Raw genomic sequence first — 19,823 nt, forward strand, 5'->3', positions numbered from 1 at the left:
TGGAAGGCTTTTATTTTGGTAAAATCATTTTCAAAAAGTTACGTCCTGTTTCAAAACATCACGTGATATAGTCAGCGTGAACGCGATGTTTGTTTACACCACCTCCCTTTCATATCAAGGAACGAGCATTTTCAATCAAACAAATCTTACCATTAATAGCACCATATTTTATGATTATTAAAAAATAATATACACGTCTTTAATTCTAAGTAAGTTAGTTAGAATAATAGTATAATTTATGTAGCTTCATGCAGATAATTACTTTCAGTCCATATCGTTATTTAATCGTAAGAAATCTACTTTATCGTAACCTTTTCATTTATTTTTTTTTTTAAATGAAAGTGAAAATAATTAAGTGAAGTAGGCGATCATCACGTGTTTTCACCGTAGTTGTGCGGAAAGATATCTGGGACGTAACGTTACTACATCCGTGATCAGATGAACATGGCGCAGGGGAAACAGGCCGTTCGTGGACTGTAAACAAGAGGAAATTTTGGGATAAGATCGACATCGTACCATGCACGTGTGAAATGGTCTCAATCTCGATATACTGGACCGTTTGTTCTGCTTCATTGATGACTACGAGGCGACAGATTGAGTGCAACACATCGAATTGCATTCATAAACATTTCTATAGGACTTCAAACCCCTGAGCATTCATTGTTTTGGATATTGAAAACAAACCTTGTTTTATTGTGGATGACATCCTTCACGACCAAATGGCTGCAATTGGAAAAGTCAAACGGAGTAACGTTATTGATTTGCCTCAAGGTGTTGAGAGGTTGAAAGAGGAGCACAGAAAGGTCAGGAGTAACGTTAATGTTTATTTCATATACCACCGATGCATTCCTGCAGATATTAAAACTCAATGCATGCGTTTTATCGTCAGCACCAGTTTATCTGTTATCTATTTATGTTGTTTTTGCAGTATAGTCGCATAGACGCGTAGCATTTTCCAGAAAGTTCCTTTGTGTATCACGTGTTAGCTATTTGTTTGGTTATATGTTTTTTTTTATACTTCGCAATTAAATTAATGTACATGCAATTTTTCTCTATAATGTTAACCATAAATTATCACACATGTGGTAGCTAGCAAACAATGTAAACTCTAGTTTAATCGAATACAAAGTTGTCCACGTTGCCAAAATGCATGCAGCAAGCAGTAGATAGTAACGTTACACATGCTGTGAAATAACTCCTTGTGAAGTTAAGGTTTAACTAACTTTATATTTCCATGATATTTTGAGTAACACGAGTAGGTGAAAGGCAAAAAGTGTTTTACCTATGTATTGACATTGGAGGATAAATAAGCTACATTTGTACTGCTTCATTTAACGTCAGCAAGACTGGAGTATTTTTCTTTATATACTCAAACTTCTGTTTATAAGACATGTTTTATGTTGTTCTATTGGTGGGTGAATCTCCTAAAGCCAGTAAAGAACATACCTGGGTAATATTTCTCTCCAACATAAAAATAATCAACTTTACTGTGAAAATTTTATTTTGCAGAAGGAACATTAAGATGATTTGCACGGGACATAATTTCCATGAGAAATAAGCATATTGACCTTGTAATGTTCAGTGTTGTTATGATAAAAATCTTTCTCATTATTGTAATAGATGTTATTAATTAATGTCACTGTGCAAACCATTCTAATGGGCTTCATTTTCTCTGAGCAAAATAGTACTGAGCTATTTGTGAGCCTACAGACTCTTTTTAGTTGTTTTACTTGTATATTGTTTTTAATGATGACCTTGCCAAAACATCCTTATGGTACCTTGTCTCAACTTCTCACAAGAAGTAACTTTTTAGGACTATCATTCACTCTAATGGTCAATTCACATTACCCAAATATTGCAGATAGTTTAGCAGTGATTGTCACAGTGGCATTTTGGGAATTTCAGTGGTTGTGAAATGAACAACTGTCTTCCACAACAGGTGGTGAAAGATTGCAGAAGTCAAATTGAGCATTGGTGAGTGTCCTTATGTAGTTTAACAGATGTGTCAGACATGCATAACATTCGTATCAATGTATATAACTGTGTATTCTAGCTGCACATTAGCTTGTCTTGTATTTTTTTATTATTTATTATTTTTTTTGCATGTTTATATTTGGAATGGAAATGCTGTTTATAATGTGAATCACTTTCTTGTTTGACGGTTATGACAAAAGATTTGACAGCCTTTTGTTATATTCCTTTTCAGTATTTTCAAAAGATATTCTGTAGGTTGGACAAAAATAGAATTTGTATGTCAACAAACCAGTAATAACCTTCTAAGTGATTAATTTTTCTGTGATTGACAGGGAAAAAGTGGAAAAAGACTATGAATCTCTTCAGGACCGCCTCAGGACCTTGCCTGATAAGTTGTCTTATGATATTATGGTATGGCATCACATTTCAATTACCAATGCATCCAACTTGTGTGTCTACATACACAAAATATTTTGCATGCCTGAGCAACTAAATGTCTAATTAAATTTATCATCAGAGGATTATTCAATCCTTTTAGCTGGTTTTAAGACACATTTATACCAATGACTATAACAATAAAGTTATAATATTGAATAAGTTTTAATAAGGTCTGTACTGTAGTCCCATAGAGGAACAATTTCAATGGAATCCCTTTCAGAACAATTTGTTTCAGCTAATGAAGGATAAAACCATTGCCAGCCTGACACGGTAACATAATGTTAACAGTATTGGTGAGGAGACCAATAGTTATCTATAATTGATCCTGGTATTGAATGGACCTTTTGTCAGATTTGATAGTGACACTTTTACTGGAAGCCCTGATTTTGCTCATTATTTTTTTGTTTTTTTTTAACATGATAGGTACCATTTGGTCCCTTGGCTTTCATGCCGGGAAAGCTAGTTCACACTAATGAGTTAACGGTGCTCCTCGGGGATAACTGGTTTGCAAAGTGTTCTGCCAAACAAGCCGACACTCTTGTGGAACACAGGAAGAAACGTGAGTTATTTCTACTAATATTTCCCATTGACCAGTTTTGAATAATGCGTACAGCTTGACCTGATTTATTTCATTTTTTCCAGATGTCAAAAATGCTCTAGATGACTTACAAAAAGTGATGAAGAACTTTCAGAACAGGGCAGATTTTACAAAGGATCTTGAAAAATTGACTGGTGTAAGTGTCATACCTATGACCTCAATACTCTGTGACATTATTTGGAAATCTTATACTGATGTATTCATTTCTGGAAGAAACTTCAGGACACACCTAAAATCACATCCATTCTTTCTCAACAGGGTAGTGGAGATTTTGTAGATATTAGAGAAGAGGTAATAAATGAGGAAGAAGTTACCAAAGGTAAATCTCAGCTTCGGGCTATCTGTCGTACTATCAGGCTGTTTCTACTTTTATTGTTCATGACGTTTACACTCTATTGTGCTTCCCCAGGAAAACATCGTTTGGCACACAAACCCAACTCTAAACCTAAGCAGGAGTATGTGTTGGACCTGAAAGAGGACAAAGAGAAGGAAGAAGTTGATGAAGAGCGAAAGACAGGGGTGCTGTCAGAGGAAGAGCTGTGGGCTCGACTTGATGATCTAGAGCGTCAGGAGGAACTGCAGGATGCGAGATACCGGTAAAAAAAACACTGGAAACCTAACACTGTGTTCAATATTTTTTAGCACAACCATTTTTAACATTGATAATAACATGATTATTGAGCACCAAACCAGCATATTAAAATGTGACCCTGAAAGCTGAAAATTCAGCTTTGCATCACATGAATAAATTAGATTTTAAAATATAATACAATATAAAATAGTTATTTTAAATTGAAATAATATTTTACAATATTACTGTTTTTACTGAATTTCAGATCAAATAAATGCAGCTTTGGTGAGCATAAGAGACTTCTTTAAAAACATTTATAAAAAAAAAAAAGTTTATTTGGGGTAAAATTATATTAGCTAATACTTTTTTCCTATGGGACACAAAAGGGTCTTTCTCTTTAAATCAATCAAGTATTGGTTCCTAGCATACATATTGAGTTAAATGGTTTTTGTTAAATCCTTATTCAGTTATCACAAACAAAAAAAGGAAATTGTCATACCACGTATGCATAAATTATTATTATTAGTAGTATGAAAATGTAATGCACATACAGTACAGAAAAAGGAGCTGTTACACCAAACATTTAAGAGGATACTCATAGATTTGGTCTATTTTCTTCCCCGTTACACCAGATTGGACAGCACAGACACTAATGGAGAAGACACCACTTCCTCCTCAGAGGAAGAGAAGGAAGCAGATGGTGGCAGCGGTGTCCAGGTTAATGGCCATCAGAAGGAAAATGGCTGGGTACCGTCATCTCTCGGTCAGATGAACGGCATTAATGGCTCGCACCCTGAGGAGGACGAGGGGGATGAGGAAGAAGATTGTGAGGAGGAAACAGATAATGGGCTTCCAACTATCTACTTTTCTCACACTGTGGAATTCAAAAAGGTTAGTCAATAGTTACACAAAACTCTTTTAGATAATGTTACAAAATATTTTTTTTTTATTTCAAATAAATGCTATTATTTTGAGCTTTCTAATTCATCAAAGAATCCTGAAAAAAAAAGGATCAGTTTCCACAATATCATTAAGCCGCAAAATTTTTCAAATGGCTTTTTGAGCACAAATCAGCGTACTAGATTCATTTCTGAAGGATACAATACAATACAGTGTTAATTATAAATTACAATTATAAAACAACTGAAGTTGACAAAAATGCTGTGCAAGAACATAAGAAAACCAATAGTCAAAACACAAATCAACAAGAATTACAAACAATAAAAGACAAGCTGTAAAATAGGTTGAAGCAAAAGCATAAAACAGCAAGTCAAGATATATTAAACACCAACTATGACAGTCTTTGGAGTAGACTTAAAAATAGATTAAGTTGAGGTAGTTCTGATAAACTGGGAGACTATTTCATAGTTAAGGCTGATAATAGAAAAGGCACAATCACCTCTGTCCTAGAAACTTGCAATAGTCCAGAATTAGCAGATCTTGACCTTGACTGAGTGCAGGGATGTAACGGATCAGATAAGTACTGTGGTCCATGTTATGAAGGTATTTAAATGCAAACAATAGAATTTTAAAATCAATTCTATATTTGACCGGCAGCCAATGTAGTGAGATTAAGACTAGCATGACAGACTCATGTTTACGCTTCTTATAAAGGAACCAAGCCGCTGCATTCTGAACTAAATAGATGTGGACCGACATACAATGTGTTACAGTAGTCCTGTCATGATGTTACGAAAGCATACATAAACGTTTCAAATTTCTTTAGGGACCAAAACGGCTTTACCTTTGACAGAAGACGAAGACGATAACACAACTTAACCACAGTACTTATCTGCTTATCGAGTTTAAGACTATTATCAAACCAAAACACCCAAGTTTCTGACATGTAGTACTATAAGGTGGTAAAGATGCAAATCAAAATCATGTACACCGTGTTTTTGAACCAAACACAATAAATTCAGTTTTTCTCATTAAAGCAACACTAAGTAAGATTTTTTACCTTAAAATAATGTTTTCCAAATCGTTTCAGTGGTTCATCATGTCGTGACATGGTGAAATGCACTAATGTCCCCGCTTTGCGGTCCTTTATTTGATATATCCACGCTATGTAAGATTGCCAGATCGGGTCGCATTTCTGTAGTCCGAATGTGACATAAGAAAACTACAAATTTGACTTGCTTCACGGCAATCGTTGCAATTGGCTTTATGCACAGCTGCACTACTTCCTGAACTTCAGCCAGCTCCGTTGTTTCCTGTCTGCCATTACTGGACAACCTGATTAATCCAGGTGTGGATTAACCTGACCTCAGTAGTCACAACAACAATAATCAGACACACCTAGATTAATCAGTTTGTCCAATAATGTCAGACAGGAAACAAAGGAGCTGGCTGAAGTTCAGGAAGTAGTGCAGCTGTGCATAAAGCCAACTGCCGATAGGTGTACTCGACAGGAGACTACAACTACATGTAAGATACCTAGCAGCCGGGTAGCTTTTGAATTGTCATTATGATTCCAAAGCCGGTGCTGGAAAAACAGATAGCATTTGTTTGCATGTGTCTGCGACAGTAGGATGCGGTAGGCTAAATTATTTACGACAGCAGTAATGGACAATTCCGCTTCCAACCTTTAGGGCAACCGCAGTTACTTGGTGTTGCTTTAAGGCTCAGGAAATTAGTTGCAAGCCAGAGTTTTAGTTCTCCCAAATAATTCACAATTGGCTTTAAAGGTTGTATCAGCGATTCCACCCTCCAAAAAGGCCCATCACTCAAAACCAAAATAAATAGTGTTCCAACCAATCACTGACATGGGTTCATTGATAGACGCTGGCTTCTTCTTCAGCTCTGACTTCGCGTGCAGCTGTGTACGAGCACAAAACCTCTCAACACCCACCCCCCTGTTGGTGATTGGTTTTAAATACTGTGACAATATTTAAAACTGGATTGTAATTTTTCATGTACAGAATTGATAGCCAAAAGTTGAGACAATGTTCTCTAGAATTTTATAAAGAAAAGGTAATATGACCATGGGACACTGAAGCCTGGAGTAATGGTTGCTGAAAATTCAGCACAATATTACTTTTTTTAAAGTACTTATTTTTGATCAAATAAATGCAGACTTTAGGACATGAGACGTTGCAAAAAACATTGCATCTTACCAAACCCAAACTTTTAAAACATTCTGTTTTGCATTATAAACATTTTATGTTTTGCATTGAATCATTTTCTCCTGTCTGTCTTGGAAATAAAATATTTAGCATAATACTATCTTTCAATCTTCCCTTTTCCCTTTGAAGGTCAGGATAAATACAGGAAAGAACACCACTCTAAAGTTCAGCGAAAGAAAAGAGCAAAAGGAGCAAGCCAAACGAAAAAAGAAAAATGGCAAAAGTAACGGCCATTCTCTGGAGAGTTACAAGATCACAAGCCCAGCAGATATTTATAGGTAACAGCCTTATCTATTTTAATTCATGTCTTCCAGTGCTTGTGTTTTTTTTTTAGCTCTTCAGTTTAAACACAGTCTATGATTTTAGGGTGTTTGTGGACTTGGTGAATGGAGAGCCAATACCACGGAAGTCCATTTTGAAGTCTCGCAGCCGTGAGAACAGCGTGTGCAGTGACACCAGTGAGAGCAGCACAGCTGACTTTGAAGAGCGCCGTGCGGCTTTTGGACGTTCATGGAGCCATGATGATGCCATGCACAGTGATACCAGCGATGGCATTACAGAGGAGGAGAGCCCTACTGGGACGAGTCCCCGCACTAACGGACGCTTTGAGGTACATTATGTTTGTTGCTGCTGGTTAAATTTGGCATAAAATGGAAAATCACCTCATCTATCTCCCAGTCCTTTAAAAAAAAAATCTTAACCTGATCTGAAACTCTTATCGCAGGGGTTTCCAAACTCGGTCCTGTAGGGCCACTCTCCTGAAGAATTTTATGCCTATTAAAGGAGTAGTTCACTTTTAAAAAAACTTTTTAAAAAAAACAAACTTTTGCTGATAATTTACTCACCCCCATGTCATCCAAGATATCCATGTCATTCTTTCTTCAGTCGAAAAGAAATTAAGGTTTTTGATGAAAACATTAAATTTTTTTCTCCATATAATGCACTTTACTGGGCACCAAACGGTTCAAGGTCCAAAAGAAAGTTTCAGGAGTTCAAAGGGCTTTAAATGATTCCAGAGGATGAATAAGGGTCTTAAAAAGTGAAACGATCGTTTAAGATGACAAAGTTTAAGTTTATAAGCTCAAATGCTCGCCTTTCTCTGTTCTGTGATGCTCGTTCGTGACTCTCCTGTTCGAACTCGTTTATCAAAATGAACTTATCATTTTTTGAGTCATTTGATTCATTCAACGAACGAATTGACTCATTTTGATGAACGAGTTCGAACAGGAGAGTCACGAGCATTCGTCACAGAACAGACCAAGGTGAGCATTTGAGCTTATAAAACAAACTTTGTTATGTAATTTTTAAATGAGCGATCACTTCGCTTGCAACATGACATCATGACTTTTGCGTAAACATATACGCCACTTTCGAGTCAGGTGGCGTGTTATCTCCACGCATTTTGTGCTATCCGCGTGTGTCCGCGTGTATGCGTATATGTCTACGCCATTAACGTCCGCGTCATTCCGCGTGTCTGAACACGCAGTCAAATCTCCAGTCATAAATGCCATTAACCCCAGTGACAGTTAAGTTTAGGGATGGGGTTGAGGTAAGTCATATCTTTTTTTTACCTAGGATGGTAAGGGAACAGTCATAAATGCCATTTACCCCAGTGACGGTTAGGTTTAGGGACAGGGTTGAGGTAAGTCATATATTTATATAACGGTAAGTCAACGGCGTTCATAAACACGCTGAAAGGCGATTATGCGTCTTGATAGCACGCCAAAAATGGAAATACGAATTGGCGTGTCATACACGCGCTACTTCATGAGATCAGTCTGTCGCTTGATAAGACACTTATTCATTGTCTGGTGTCGTTTAAACCCCTTTGAACAGTTTGCAGTTTGTACTGAAACTGTTTTTTGGACCTTGAACCGTTTGGTGCCCAGTAAATCATATGGAGAAAAATCCTGGAATTTCTTTTCGACTAAAGAAAGACATGGACATCTTGGATTACATGGGGTTGAGTAAATTATCAGCAAACGTTTTTTAAAGGTCCCCTGACATGAAATTTTCATTTTCTGAGGTTTTTTATAACATTAATATGAGTTCCCCTAGACTGTATTTGGTCCCCTCGTGTCTAGAATTTTCAATCGGTGTAAACCGAGCTTTGGCTATTTTTCTCTTCTCTGCATCCGTCTGCATCTCAGACGCGCTGATCTTGAATCTCCCCTATATAACGTCATACAGGGGAAAGGTTACTCCCCTTTATCTGCTTTGCCCACCCAGAGAATTTGGCCCGACCATGAGAAAACGAGCTAGGAACAAGAAGTACGAACACGCACAGGCGCTATTTTATTTTTTCCTAGAGAAATAGCTTTGAGATTTGAGTTTTTCCTCGAGAGATATCATGGCTTGCAAACGAGCGAAGCATGGCAGTTGCTCAGTGTTCGGATGTACAAATGAACACAAAAGTATTTTTTAGTTCCTTCGTCCGAGCCTCTGAAGAAACAATGGGTTCATTTTATTTTCTCTGGAAATGCGCCGACTCATCTCCCAAAGTTTTGTATGGTCCAAACAGGCAGGAGACAGGTAAGTTAATCTTTCTCTCAAAATCGTTCGATACTGTTTATGCATCAGTAAGTCAAGCCAGTGACTAAAATATCAACTTCACATCGTTTCTTATAGTAGGATGAAAATAATCTTATTTAAAAAAAGTGTTTAGCAGGATTGATATTCAAAACGGTAAGCACGCGCTGCTTTGTTTACGTTATGTGTATTATTTATTGCCTGTGGACAGCACTTTGGTCCATTTTAATGGTTTTGAAAGTGCTTTTATAAATAAAAGTTGAGTTGAATGTGTATCTGCAGCCGGCAGCGTCGGTTTTCCTTTTTGAATGACGAATATAGACTAATATATCTGCAGAAATAGACAGTTGGCTCATTAAACGCAGGCGCAGAACGCACAATCTAGCTGACAGTCGGCTGCAGTTCTCTCGGTGAGTTCAAGTGCAGCTTTTTACCTCGACGAGAGCGGACGAGTTCCGGGCTTTAGAGAGAACAGAAACTGCGTTACACTGCACAACGAAACTCTTACTGTATGTACATCATCGGGTTTGCATTGGTGAAAGCAGAGAGTGCAGAAACTGCGTTGCAATAAGATCTTCATTCTCGCGATCGACAGACTGTCATCTGCAGCTCAATGCTCATCACAGCAATATTTTATGTGATGAGAATCTAAATACTTCAAAAACTTCTCATGATTCAGTAATCTCGATATCTGTAATAGTAAAAAAGTATAATAGCTGTAGTAAAAGTATTCGAGAGAGTTTCACATGTAATATGTAGCTATTTCATATGCAAGCATGTCCGCTAATAACAGCAGAGGCCGGTTACACACAGCAGACACGCCCCTTCAAACAGAGCATTCAAATCAGAGGCAAAAATCAGGCTGGGAAAAATGCCTTTTATTTATAAATTATGACTATTTTTGATCTAAAAACGTGCTAACATTATAAGGGCAACCCAGGAAACATTATAGAATAATAAAATAACCCCATGTCAGGGGACCTTTAAAAGTGAACTACTCCTTTAGGACCTTGATTAGCTGATTCGGGTTGGAGCTAAGCTTTGCAGGACAGTGGCCCTCCAAGAGCAGGATTGGACATCCCTGTCTTATCGAGATAGAGGCTGGCAGCCTAGCATGGTTTTGCACCAAAATATATTTCTGACCTTTTTTGTTTCTATTTAACACTCAGCATATGAGATCTAACCAGATGGTTCTGTGTGATTCGATTAAAATCAAAGGGTAGTAGGTCCTTTTCTGTAGCTGTTCTCTCTTCCAATGTATATTAGATATTCCCCATCAGTGGATGCCTTTTAAGTCTAGTTTGAAGACAAATCTTTGTAGTATTTTAGATAGGATTAGACTAAACAGGATTTGTTTGTGTGGATGTATGTAACTGTATTTATTTTAGCTGGAAAGAACTATGGTCAGCTGCAGTTGTTTTAAATGTTCAATAGAAATAAAATGTGTATTCTATTGTATTGCAGTTGCATGCTATTAATCTTAATGTGAACAATTTGTTAAAACGATCAATAAAGTTTTAAATCAAAAATTAATCTCAGTAAATATTTAAATATCTTTTTGTGTTTTAGGCTTTTACAGGCACAGTGATTGAAAAGGACCCCCTGCCTTGCTCAATCCCACACCTGACCATCGCCCCTCCTGCCTTACCCACAATCCCGGAGAGAAAGCTGGAGGAGGTGGGCCAAGAAGCACCTCAGGAGCCACCCAAAAGGATGTCAAAATTCAAAGCTACACGGTTACATCAGAAATGAAAGTTCATCTCATTAGGACACAGCGTTTGATTTCGGTTATATGCGTAGCTGCAAGACTGATGTCTCACTAGTTGCCCTCTGCCTCTGTCCTCCACTCTGCTTCTATACTTTCATCTGTCATGTTTCGTTTTGTGACATGCACGCTTGACATTTTATTTGCTTTATATGAGAAATGAAGAATATACATTATTTTTCCAAACAGTTTGCTTGTTTTATTGCCAAATAGTTTAAATATAGACAAGCTGCACATTTTGGTATATTATTATGTTTATTAGGTAAATAATGGTAAAAATGTTAGGGGCATCATGACTGCTGTCATTGTTATGACGTGGTTGATGTGGATTCTCTGGAAAATGCTTTATCAAAGGAAAAAACTTCTGTTAATTCATAAAATATGTGTGCAACTTTGACCTATATTGGCAATGAATCGGCTGTAAATTTCTGTCAGCGTAAAAAAAAAAGTTTTATCCCTCCTGAATTCTGTCTTTGACTGTCCTTTATCTTCTTTTGTATTGTTTACGGAGTTTTGGCTTTGTTTCTGACCTAATGTACATCAGCTTTTTTAGTGACTGCAAGAAAGATGATGAAAGTGAAAAAGAACAAAATAAATGATTTTGACTATACACGCTTTTTAACTTGTCAGAACATGATTCATTGTAGTTTCTACACGAAGCATACATTTTTGCATTAGTTTCTGGATGTCTTAAGCCTATTTCTTAGTCTTTATTTTGGCCATAATTTTCTCTGTGTTTCAGCAAATGAAATGATTTTTTGGTGACAAATCTTATTTTGACACATATTTTGAGAAAATGCTTTGAATTTGTTTAACTTAACATTACACTCTGGGCAAATTTACTACCCGTTCATTATGCTCGTGGCTGAAAACAGCCACTATTTTAAACTGCTGTAAAAATGTATCAGATAAATATTTTTTTCAAATTTTTTTTGCATAAATCTATTAATCAACCTCTCTGAATTTGAACAATGCATAAGGGTTCATTGTAATGATGAAGCAACTCTTTTGTCATCGTGGTGTTGCTCAGTCAGAGCCATTGGAGGGCGCCAAAGCATTGCACTTTTTATTCTTACTAAAAGCCTAAACAAGCTTCTGCATTTAGAGGGGGAAAGCTATAGACTTTTACCAACTGAAATTGACTCTAAAGGTGACGTGTTCCCAGCAAAAACTGTTTAGGATGCTCAGATTTTGTGTGTTTATATATATAAATGGTGTGTGGCAGGATGTCTTTTTGTCACTAACTTTATTGAGGCAACTCAAGCTAGGCCTGTATGTATTTGTGTTGTATGATGTGATGCATCATAATAAATCACAGGCACATCTTAAGAGTCATTGTTCGCATAGCATTCACCTTCTTGGAAACAGTCAAAATAGTCCAGAGAGTGCTCCATTATTACTTTTGCCATTTAAAGGCAAGGACTGGGTACTTCTGAGTAGGACTGCCTCCATTAATGCCTTTGTTTGCACCGGTATCAGTCACTTGTGTTTGACTGCAGACTTATCCATCAGCAAATTGACATTTGGATGTGGACAGATTCTGAGTCAGCAGCTGGGCTGAATGAAGCATTGTCCATTCAATTAATTTCTGTCTAGAAAGACTGAATGATCAACTTGAATCAAATTTTTTTCAAGCATGATCTCAAGCCGTGCTCAAAATGGCTTGGAGCTGATTTTTTTATGTCATTTAGCTGGACTTCAGTGCAAAGCTTGGTTTTAAATAAAAACTGTTAAAAGTAGTTTTAAAAAATAATAAATCTGTCAACAGACTCGCTCTCGACTGTCACAGTTATATTTATGTTAATGTCTTTTAGTTTGTTTTCATACATCACAAGTGTTCTAGTTCTTGCCACTCATAAGTCACTCACCATGGACACTAATTCTGCCCTACAAAGCAAAAAGGCAGTAACTGCAGTTTTGGTAAAGCATTAATTATTACAATTTTCATGACATTTAAGGCATCCTTTGTTATGTGACAAAACATCTTATCTTAAATGCGTGTCGTTTTAGAGAAAAATGGTAGTTGTTTGTACAGTAACTGCAAAAAGCCCTAGCAAAAGTCATTTTTCTCAGTTCTGCACTCTGCGTAGTTACTGCCTTTTTGCTTTGTAGGGCAGAATTGTTAAGTAGTTAAACTAGGATTCTGTTCTAAGGTGATTCGAATGTATCTAGCCTTTTCTCTTGGTGTGTCGATCAAAACACAGAAATGGATGACAGTCTGATAGAATCAAAGGGGCTTATTGAACACTGAGAATGTGTTGATCTGTGTGATGTATGTAGTTCTACAATGAAACATAAAGAAATAATCAGCATAACATGACTTGACTGTAATATCAAAATAAATCACACTATCACATTGCATTACACTATATAATGTTCTAATATACATAACTCAACTTTCCAATTTCACAATGCAATTTGGCACTGTTGCTCTTTAAGTAAACATAATCGGCCCGTTGAAACCGAAAGTGTCACACAGCGCACTATACAGTACACCCATTTCAACCTAACAAAGAATTAAGCATAATATCATAGTAACATAAATAAACAAAAAATGGAAAAGGTTGAAGATATCCTCAATTGCGGTATTATATTGTGAACAGCTTGTAAATGCACCAAACGTGCAAGCTTAGTTCTCACACTGTTCATTCTGACTATCTAGCGGCCAAATACCAGATTGCCTTTGAAAATAAATAATATGATTAAACAAGGATTGTCTGCTGATCAAAACGGTTACTCACAATCAGTTATAGACGCACACTTGCATTTCTCCTAGTCCCGTGCAAGTCTCCCTCTCTCTCGCGCTTCATTCTGCTGCGTCAGGGCGATTGGCAGATGCATTAAGCCGAGGTAGTTGGGTGTCAACTAACATGACTAGAGAGCCAGGCTTGATGTTAGGCTATGGTCTTTTGCCACTTTTCCCTCATCTGCATTGCCGGTAGATAGTGCCTTATAAATGCAGACCAGAATCTGTCAGCTAATACCTGGGAGTGTCTCCATCTCCGCTTTGTGAGGAGTTCAGACTCTGGATACACGGCCTGGTGTAAGGAACCATTTGACCGCCCCATCAGCATGCAATTTGGAGTAACTGGGTCCAGATCAGCCAGATCTGCCGAAACATATCCTAAAGGCTTAGAATTTAGGATGGCTTCAATCTCAAATCAAAACTGTCTGAAGCACTTCTTCGGACACCGTTTCTGAACCTATACTGACCGGATCTCCCTCTCCCACTTACCTCCAAAGTGCGAGAGAGAGACATAGTAACCAACTGTTGTAGCGAACTGGCTTGTTGGATTTTAGCAGCCTCAGGGAAACTATCTAGCAGTATATTTCTCAGGGCAACAGTGTCTGCCTCTCTGTAGGTACCTGTTGGAGGAGATTTATCCTGGGTAGCTGCCCAATGCAGCTCCTGTGCAATTGCTTCCACCAAATCTTTTCAGTGGTTGTATTTCCTTTCATTGGCACAGTGTTAGTGATCCCACAGAATATTCCTCCTTTCAGTTCAGCAGCATCTTCAGAGTTCGGAAAGCGTGAGGTGGGGTGAGTGGGCCACTCCTCCTGAGGTTACAGTAGGATCTTCGGACCTTGAAGCCATCTGTTGGGCCCAATAAAGTCTTGTAGTCTCTCACCCCGAGTCAGGTCATCAGCAGGGTTTCCTTCAAAATGTATGTATCGCCATTCTGTCTGGTCGGTCAACTCCTAATCTCCGCTATCCAGGTGCCCACGTAGACTTTGTACCTACAGGACTCAGAAAGGAACCAGTGGAGGACAATAGTAGAGTCAGTCCAATAGGTGACCTTGTCCCACTTTAGAGTGAGCTCAGTTGTGAGCATTTCACCAACTGTGCACCTACCAAGGCGGCGCAGAGCTCAAGCCAGAGTATTGACTGATGCTTTCGTGGGGCCACTTTTGACCGGGCTAGAAGAAAGGCAAGGTTGAGTATCCCCTGGTTACCTTCCAAATGCAGATAAGCAACAGCCCCATATGCATTCTCAGAGGCATCACTGAAAACGTGAATCTTTTGGTATACTTCTGATTGATCCATATGGGAGGGGTTATAGCAACTTGGAACTGTTACCTGCAATAGGAATTTAAGCTCCTCTTCCCAGTTTGTCCATGCTTGCCTGAGCTCACCTGGGAGTTGTGGATCATCCCAGTCTTGGTTGTTTAGCCAAAGCTGCTGCATGATCACCTTGGCTCTTGTAGTATACAAAAGGATGATGCCAAGGAGGTCGTACTGACTTGCCAGCTTCCAGATGCTCTGCATTGTCAAGGCATTGTATGTGACAGGTTGGTATTTGAACCCAAGATGGTCCAGGTAGCAATGTCAGCTCAGGCCCAAGGTTGACTCTCGTGGGTCGGCTTTGTCTTGAGAAATCCACAACTTCAGCTTAGGGGACTTGACTTTGGGAGGTAGATGACTGACAACTTCTGCTGCATTACTGGCCCAATGCCGGATGTCAAAACCACCAGAGGATAGGAGGGTTCGTAACTTATCAACTAATAGTCGTGCTTCTTGAACAGATCTCAAATTTTGAAAACAATTGTTCACGTAGAAGCATCTGTCTACAGAGAATCTTACAACCTCATCAGTTGTACTGTGTAGCGCCACGTGTCGCTGAAGAGCGAAGGATGTACAGTGGGGCTACACATAGTCCCAAAGGGAAGTACTTGCCACTCATAACTATCATCCGACACAGGTCACTGCGTTTATCACTTATGGCCACACTATGTTCCCTGAACCGCAAGAGGACACCCAGAAGAGAAGGGTTCATGACTGGACCCGGTAGTAAGGATTTACTAAGGTTTAGCCCCTCATACTCGAAAGAACAGTTAAACACCAAGCTGTTCTTATCATTGTGAGTGACCATATGGTGTGGTATATACCACTTCTCTCCTGTGGCTTCCCTTCCCTCATTCTGCAATTTGATGGCGGCACCAGTCAACTTCAGCTTCTTTATCTAAGACTTATACTTCTCCGTCTTCTCTGGTGACCAAGCAAGCCGACACTCCATGTCTCTGAGACTAGGCATGACTGCTTCCTTAGGAGCACAGAACAAGGGGAAGTCCTTCTTGCGCAATAAAGGTGTTGCATAGCGGAGGATGCCATTAACTTCAACCCGAGTCATCTCCAGGATACGGATAGCCTCTTGGTCCTCTTTGGATCAGGTGACCTGCTCATCACTTCTCTCCTGTGGTTATGATGTGTAGCGAGCTGAGCACTTCTCTCCTGTGGCTTCCTCTCCCTCATTTGATGACAGCACTCAGTCTCTTCACAAGGTCGATGAAATGGTGAAAACTGAGGTTGAATAAAGGGTATAGGAGCTCTTAACTGATGGCTTTCATAGGAATGCTCTCTATTATAAGCAGCCGACGACCACTCATCTACCAAGTTCCAGAAATACTGACTCACGGGACTAGAGGCTCTGTCAGAGAGGGAGGGAGAAATCCTGGCAGCATCTGATGGATTTCCTCTCCGTGGCACCTCTGCAGCATAAGATATCATTGGCTGTCTGATCGGTTTACACTCACCTAAAGGATTATTAGGAACACCTGTTCAATTTCTCATGAATGCAATTATCTAATCAAACAATCACATGGCAGTTGCTTCAATGCATTTAGGGGTGTGGTCCCGGTTAAGACAATCTCCTGAACTCCAAACTGAATGTCAGAATGGGGAAAAAGGGTGATTTAAGCAATTTTTTTAGCATGGAATGGTTGTTGGTGCCAGACAAGCCGGTCTGAATATTTCACAATCTGCTCAGGTACTGGGATTTTCACACACAACCATTTCTAGGGTTTTCAAAGAATGTTGTGAAAAGGAAAAACATCCAGTATGCGGCAGTCCCGTGGGTGAAAATGCCTTGTTGGTGCTAGAGGTCAGAGGAGAATGGGCTGACTGATTCAAGCTGATAGAAGAGCAAATTTGACTGAAATAACCACTCGTTACAACCGAGGTATTCAGCAAAGCATTTGTGAAGCCACAACAGGCACAAACTTGAGGTGGATGGGCTACAACAGCAGAAGACCCCACCGGGTACCACTCATCTCCACTACAAATAGGAAAAAGAAGCTACAATTTGCTAAATTGTAATAGTCTAATTTCTGTTGAGACATTCAGATGGTAGAGTCAGAATTTGGCATAAACAGAATGAGAATGTTGCCCCCTTGGACAATAACGACGACAATCAGTTCTTTTCTGTAGATTTATTTGCTCCGGTTGTTTTCTCTTTTGTTTCTGTGACAGATTTTTGAGCTCAATTTTTACGTGAACAACAACATGCATGAACTGCGCTTTTTTACACTTCTTCTCTCTCTTTTTCGAACCGGTCTTCTCAACCCACAGCGCCCCCAACAGTACACATATTTTATGAGGCTTTCTACATTTATACTGTTGAGATTATATTAGTACAGATTATGTACAATCAACAAAAAAAAAAAAAAAAAAAAAAACAAATTTAACAATTATTTGTGGTCATTACAAGAACATGGATCCATCATGCCTTACCATTGTGCAGGCTGGTGGTGGTGGTGCAATGGTGTGGGGGATGTTTTCATGGCACACTTTAGGCCCCTTAATGCTAATTGGGCATCGTTTAAATGCCACAGCCTACCTGAACATTGTTTGTGACCATGTTTATCCCTTTATGGCCACCATATACCCATCCTCTGATTGCTACTTCCAGCAGGATAATGCACCATGTCACAAAGCTTGAATCATTTCAAATTGGTTTCTTGAAAATGACAATGAGTTCACTGTACTGTGAATGGCCACCACAGTCACCAGCTCTCAACCCAATAGAGCATCTTTGGGATGTGGTGAAACGGGAGCTTCGTGCCCTGTATGTGCATCCCACAAATCTCCATCAACTGCAAGATGTTATCCTATCTATATGGGCCAACGTTTCTAAAGAATGCTTTCAGCACCTTGTTTGAATCAATGCCATGTAGAATTAAGGCAGTCCTGAAGGCGAAAGGGGGTCAAACACAGTATTAGTATGGTGTTCCTAATAATACATCAGGTGAGTGTACATTGTGCAGCTGTGAGATCGTAGACCTTGAGATAGGCAGGAGTGCGAACATGGCGTTGAGGTCTGCCACCATCTGCATTTACCCCTTCTGGTTGTATATTAGTTGCACTTCCATTTTACTGAAAATAGCAGCATGAACTTTAATAACATGCTAAACTTCTCTTATGTTCCACAGAAGAAATATGAAAAAAGTGTAAATCAACATGGGAGACCTATCACTTTAATTCTCACTCCTAGGTCAGTGCTTTCAGATTGTTTGGTGTGTCAGTAAATAATGAACTGTGGTGCCTTCTATTTTATGCCACTGTCTCAAGGACTTGGGGGGCATCTGTGTTACTGAAACTGTCACAGATAAGGATCGCACTAATAATCGCTTCTGGGCCAATGAGCTCTATAACGTCCAGCTGGTCTCTCATGCTGATCCACGATTTTAGGGGTCAGAGTCTCTCCGAGGTGACTGAGCTCAGTCTGGATATGTCATCATTAGACTCAACATTTCAGCTATACCAAACCATAGTGCCTCATAGTGGCCATTTCACCCCATAATTGAAACATCTGATTCTCATCTCAAAGCAACAGTTATTAAAGGCAATTACACACCAATTAGTTGTGTAGTTAACACATCTAATGGAGCCAGATGGGGAGTATCAATTTATGCTCGAATGACAAACCTGCCCTGGATTTAGCTTGAGTGCAATTAGCAGTATGAATTATGAATGAAGCTGAAAAGATAGAGAGCTGTTTTTTTTATCGCCTGCTTGAGATGTCTTCTTGTTCCTGATTTTACTATGCATGTTATGCATCTTTTGGTCGGATTTTATATAGCCTATTTCAATTTTCAGAGACAAAACATGTGAAGCAATTACATTCATTTTGGAGATTTGCAGTGAAAGTGCTGTACTATGTGCTTGACTGGTAAAACAATAGATCACCACAGGCAGCTGTGTTACCTCCCTTGTTTCCATGGCAACGCTGCTGATTGACAGTTGCCCTGACAACTCCATTCAGCCACCACCTGCTAGCTGTCAATCAGACCTGCCATCCTAGGGCTATTGACAGAGCTGTCAGCCTGTGTGAGATGTGCCTGTCAAAGCTACCAAACACTTGTGGTGGCAGGGAAACATCTTTTTCCTCCATTCACATTGTCTTCTCTTGCCTTCTTAAACTCAAATTTGAGCTGTCTTTTTAGATTTACATTTACATTCACATTTATATGCCATGCACACAGTTTTTTTTGTTAGCAAAGTGAGAAATGTTATTTCAATGGATAACATTCTTCTTCTTTTGCTTTCTGTTTCTCAGTGTTGTTCGAATGCTCTTTTTCAGCATTGTTATGGAGCTGCTGAGTTAGTTGTCTAAAAGTTTCCAAAATATTCCTGTAACAACAGTTATTAACTTAACCCATTCAGACCTCAAATTTTTGAGTTTCGATATCTCAGCTCTGGATGGGTCTAGAGCCTCCATTTTTGCACTCAGGTTTAAGTCTCATTGCACTCTATCAGAATCCAGAGTTTTGAGAAGGTTGGAGAAACTTAATTTTTCGCCCCCCCCCCAAAAAAAACGAAAGGGGTACCACTGTCGTTTTTTTTTCGGGTCGAATTTTTGAGTTTCGATATCTCAGCTCTGGAAGGGTCTAGACTAGAGCCTCCATTTTTGCACTCAGGTTTAAGTCTCATGGCCCTCTATCAGAATCCAGAGTTTTGAGAAGATTGGAGAAACTTAATTTTTCGCCCCCCCCAAAAAAAAAAAAACGAAAGGGGTACCACTGTCGTTTTTTTTTTCAGGTAGAATT

The 19,823-nt window shown here is 38.9% G+C and overlaps 1 protein-coding gene across 1 annotated transcript; it reads left to right on the forward strand.

Annotated features, from left to right (window-relative positions):
• The first annotated feature begins 100 nt into the window (after positions 1-100).
• uri1 (URI1 prefoldin like chaperone) lies at positions 101-11,610 on the forward strand. Its single transcript, XM_039650487.2, has 11 exons — positions 101-803; positions 1,940-1,974; positions 2,307-2,385; positions 2,836-2,971; positions 3,055-3,146; positions 3,269-3,329; positions 3,420-3,606; positions 4,214-4,472; positions 6,836-6,984; positions 7,073-7,316; positions 10,805-11,610. Exons 1-11 carry the CDS (start codon positions 720-722, stop codon positions 10,985-10,987), a joined length of 1,509 nt encoding a protein of 502 aa, XP_039506421.2. The 5' UTR covers positions 101-719; the 3' UTR covers positions 10,988-11,610.
• The last annotated feature ends 8,213 nt before the right edge of the window (positions 11,611-19,823 follow it).

The sequence above is a fragment of the Pimephales promelas genome, chromosome 10 (assembly GCF_988280905.1).
Source record: "Pimephales promelas chromosome 10, fPimPro1.hap1.1, whole genome shotgun sequence".
In the NCBI taxonomy this organism is placed as follows: Eukaryota; Metazoa; Chordata; class Actinopteri; order Cypriniformes; family Leuciscidae; genus Pimephales; species Pimephales promelas.

Bases quoted from the DNA above. Each gene is read 5' to 3' on its own strand.
- uri1 (XM_039650487.2), top strand. From the start codon at position 720: ATGGCTGCAATTGGAAAAGTCAAACGGAGTAACGTTATTGATTTGCCT. The intron at 3,607-4,213 runs GTAAAAAAAACA...CCGTTACACCAG, and splicing joins CTGCAGGATGCGAGATACCG to ATTGGACAGCACAGACACTA. The intron at 6,985-7,072 runs GTAACAGCCTTA...CTATGATTTTAG, and splicing joins AGCCCAGCAGATATTTATAG to GGTGTTTGTGGACTTGGTGA.